The following is a 3,223-nucleotide window of genomic DNA, read 5'->3' as shown; positions in this document are numbered from 1 at the left end:
ATGAGAGTGTTTTGAGGTCTGTGGTTTGAAAAGAAGTCTTTGAAATATTTTTGAAAGTGTTGCCAGAACACCAGCCGAATGTCAAAATTTGAAAATAAAGTTAATTGCAGACATAAATCTGAAGGTTAGAAAATTAAAATGACTCAGCGTAAGATGACCCTGCAGGGCTTCACCTCCTCATGTGAACTTTACAAAGATTTAACATTTATCTTCTTGATAGTTTATTTTGAAAAAACAGAAAAAGAATGAAGTGCAAAACAAAAACCCAGCGATGAGACTGGAGTCAAACACAAACTCATGATGGTGTAAATAAACATGTTCAATCCTATAAAGGGAGTAGGTAGAAGTGTAACACTTATCAAGACCTGCCCCCTTATATAAAAAACACAAACTAAGCTTCATACAAGCTGCTTTCACTCTTATAGCTATAGGCACATTACAATAATAATATCCAGATGATCGGAGTGAGAACTCACCAAAACAGAAAAACCAAAGACTTATTTAGTTCGTCCTCATGTTCACATCATTTTTTATTTTTATACATTTGTGTGAATTTATGCAGCAACAAACAGGTTTTCATTTCTGTGTAGTTATTGCATAGCGTTCCTCCTTTAATCTAAATAAGCTCCAAATGCATTTATTTAAGTAAACTTCCTGTTTACATATTATATAAAAATAAATCAGTCGAAACTTTTTAGTAGACGTGTTACCAGGTTTAACTATTTACAGCTTCAGCTTGTTAAAAGCTGCTGTGAATTGTTATAAATACAGCCTTTGAATACCCCCCCTTAACTAAACCTTGTACTCACAGTTATCGTCACAGTCTGAGATTTATTTTTATAAATTTTATAGCCTCCAAATAAAATGCAATGACTCAATACAAGTTTAAGAGATATGAAAATAAAAGATTTGGAATGATAAAAAAGAGGAAAAATACATAAAAAACATTTTAAGAAACCTGCTCCCTGATTTGTGGTGATTTAGCTGCACTGAGGCAACAGCACAAGTTTCTTCCTCAGGGTGAACTTGACTTCAGGCATCTGCTTCGCTGCTCCAGGTAATGATGAGCCCTCTTTCTGCGCTACATCATTGTTCACATAGTTGAGGATAGAGACGATGTCCTCGCCCCTGAGATCAGTTGGGGAGTGTACACAAACATGTTACTGTCACTGAGGGTCAGTGTGCAGATGTGTTTGGTGATTTTTGAATATTTCAAAACATATTTACCTGGGACAGTGATTATTTAGCTCCTGACACAGAGACTGAATGAACCAGCTCCCGTTGGTCAGGTCTCTAAATGCAGCATGATCTTCAACAGTGGCCATGGCAACCAGAACATCAGCTTCCACAGGGATGGTCAACGGTGAAGCATGATCATCAGCCTCCAAATCTTTCAGTAGCACTCCACGCTGAATCAAACCTCCTTGGCAGGCCTGGATCAGGAACGCTTTGGGCTTGCCAGTGAGGGCTGAGTGGTCAGACCCGCTGAACTTTCTAGTAATTTCTTTAATGGGAAGGGGTTTCCAGTCAACCCCCAAAACGACACCCTTTTTTCCATGACTCAGAATACAGCAGATGAAGGCATCACCGTGCTTAAGACCCTGCTGAGGATCAGTGAAGCTGCTGCCAGACCACTCTTTAAAGTTGAACTCCTGCAGCTGAGCCACGTCTGCCAGAGAAGCGATACGCGTCAGCGTCAGATCCATCTGCTCCATGGTTTGGTCCTTACACATCAGCACTCGGAACCCCAGCCAGCTGAACACCTGCGCCAGGCTTTCTGCAGGAGATATGATCAGAGAAAAATATTTAACCTGCAGACACTAAAAACAGTTGAATGTTTCAAATAAAACAGTGAAATCTGCTCTGAAACGTACGGGCATCTTTATCTGTTCCTCTCCTCTGTGAGCCATCCGTGAAGTTTTCGTTGTTTATGATCACACAGAGGCCGACGGGCCGGCTGCTTATTTGATAAACTTCACCCTAAAGAGTGGATACAAAGAGACAAAGACTGTGTTACTACAGGATGTGTGTCAGCACTATTTAAACTTCATATTGTCTCAAGTGTTGTCACATATAAATGTAGAAAGCTGTTTCAGCATCAGGATCTCACCTTTGGCTGCTTCCCATCTCCTGACAGAGCATGTGTGAGAATCAGAATAAAACAGAGTTAAACATCCAAACAGAATATGGTCTCATACACAGCGTGTCTATATCAGTGTGCTCTATGTGTGTTTAATTACCATGCAGGCTTGAAGAGGCTTGGACGGGCTCGGATAAAGAGCGGGTGTGATTCAGTTGTAAGTGATTCAGCTCTGGGAAAGTTTGTTTAATTTCATCATCGGTTTGCAGGAGGTCCAGGAACTCTTTGCATTGTTCTTCTCCTTTATTCATGATCTTATCCACAAGCTCAACAACGTACGTCTCCACAGTTGCGTGTTCAATGTATTTAAGGTTGTTGTACTCCCGCTGAGTTATGAGCTTTTTCTCATGGACTTTGTTGAGGATTAGGCGGTAATCCGTTTTGTCTCCGGACAGAATCCCATGAATGGCTGTTTTATTGTTCCTCAATGCATCTTTAGCTTTCATGTTGAATCTGCGTTAGTGAAAAAGAGCTGATTTAAGCACAGTTGTAGATGAGGAAGAAGTAAGATAACCGCTATTGTAATAATGGCTGCACAATACATTAGATAAAACGTAATAATCTTACGATCCGCTGAAACTTCTTGTCCTTGTGTTCAGGGAAGGCGCCAAACAAACACGGAAGTGCCCAAAACTTTCATATCCTCTAATGACCGCTAGAGGTCCATCTCTCCAGCTTTGGTGAAGGCCGTGGAAAGTAGGGTGGGAAAGACAGACGTCACAGCGCCCCCATCTACCAGCCAATAAAAACAGCGCAGCAGAAGCCCAGCACCTCCCTGAGAGGTTTCCCTCAGCCTCACCTGAGTGATCACTCTGCAACTTGCGATTATTTTCGTGGTTACGGTCTCACACACATTTTGAACAGTTTGTACCCCTCACGAAGAAATGTATCGCCTAAACCTCACATTTGGAGTATTATATCCGTGCACCCAGATGAAGGTTTGGCCTGTTATGAGCTGCAGTTTCATATAATCATTAAGCAATAATTTGACACCAGTTGACTTTGCTCCAGCAGGACACTTGATGTTGTATGCTGTGCAAATCTGGCTTTTTGGACGGGTAAAATATGCAGAATTTGATTGTA

The 3,223-nt window shown here is 41.2% G+C and overlaps 1 protein-coding gene across 1 annotated transcript; it reads right to left on the bottom strand.

The window, feature by feature from the left end:
• Nucleotides 1-242: 242 nt before the first annotated feature.
• On the bottom strand, nucleotides 243-2,799 carry LOC115795302 (caspase-8-like). Its single transcript, XM_030751120.1, has 6 exons — nucleotides 2,708-2,799; nucleotides 2,241-2,593; nucleotides 2,111-2,130; nucleotides 1,875-1,980; nucleotides 1,228-1,777; nucleotides 243-1,128 (listed from the first exon to the last, which is right to left on the bottom strand). The coding sequence occupies exons 2-6, from the start codon at nucleotides 2,584-2,586 to the stop codon at nucleotides 981-983; spliced, it is 1,170 nt and encodes a 389-aa protein (XP_030606980.1). The 5' UTR covers nucleotides 2,587-2,593; nucleotides 2,708-2,799; the 3' UTR covers nucleotides 243-980.
• Nucleotides 2,800-3,223: the final 424 nt, after the last annotated feature.

This window comes from Archocentrus centrarchus, chromosome 17, assembly GCF_007364275.1.
Source record: "Archocentrus centrarchus isolate MPI-CPG fArcCen1 chromosome 17, fArcCen1, whole genome shotgun sequence".
Lineage (NCBI taxonomy): Eukaryota > Metazoa > Chordata > Actinopteri > Cichliformes > Cichlidae > Archocentrus > Archocentrus centrarchus.
The sequence above is the reverse complement of the archived record's forward strand: the minus strand, read 5'-3'. Positions and strand labels throughout refer to the sequence as shown.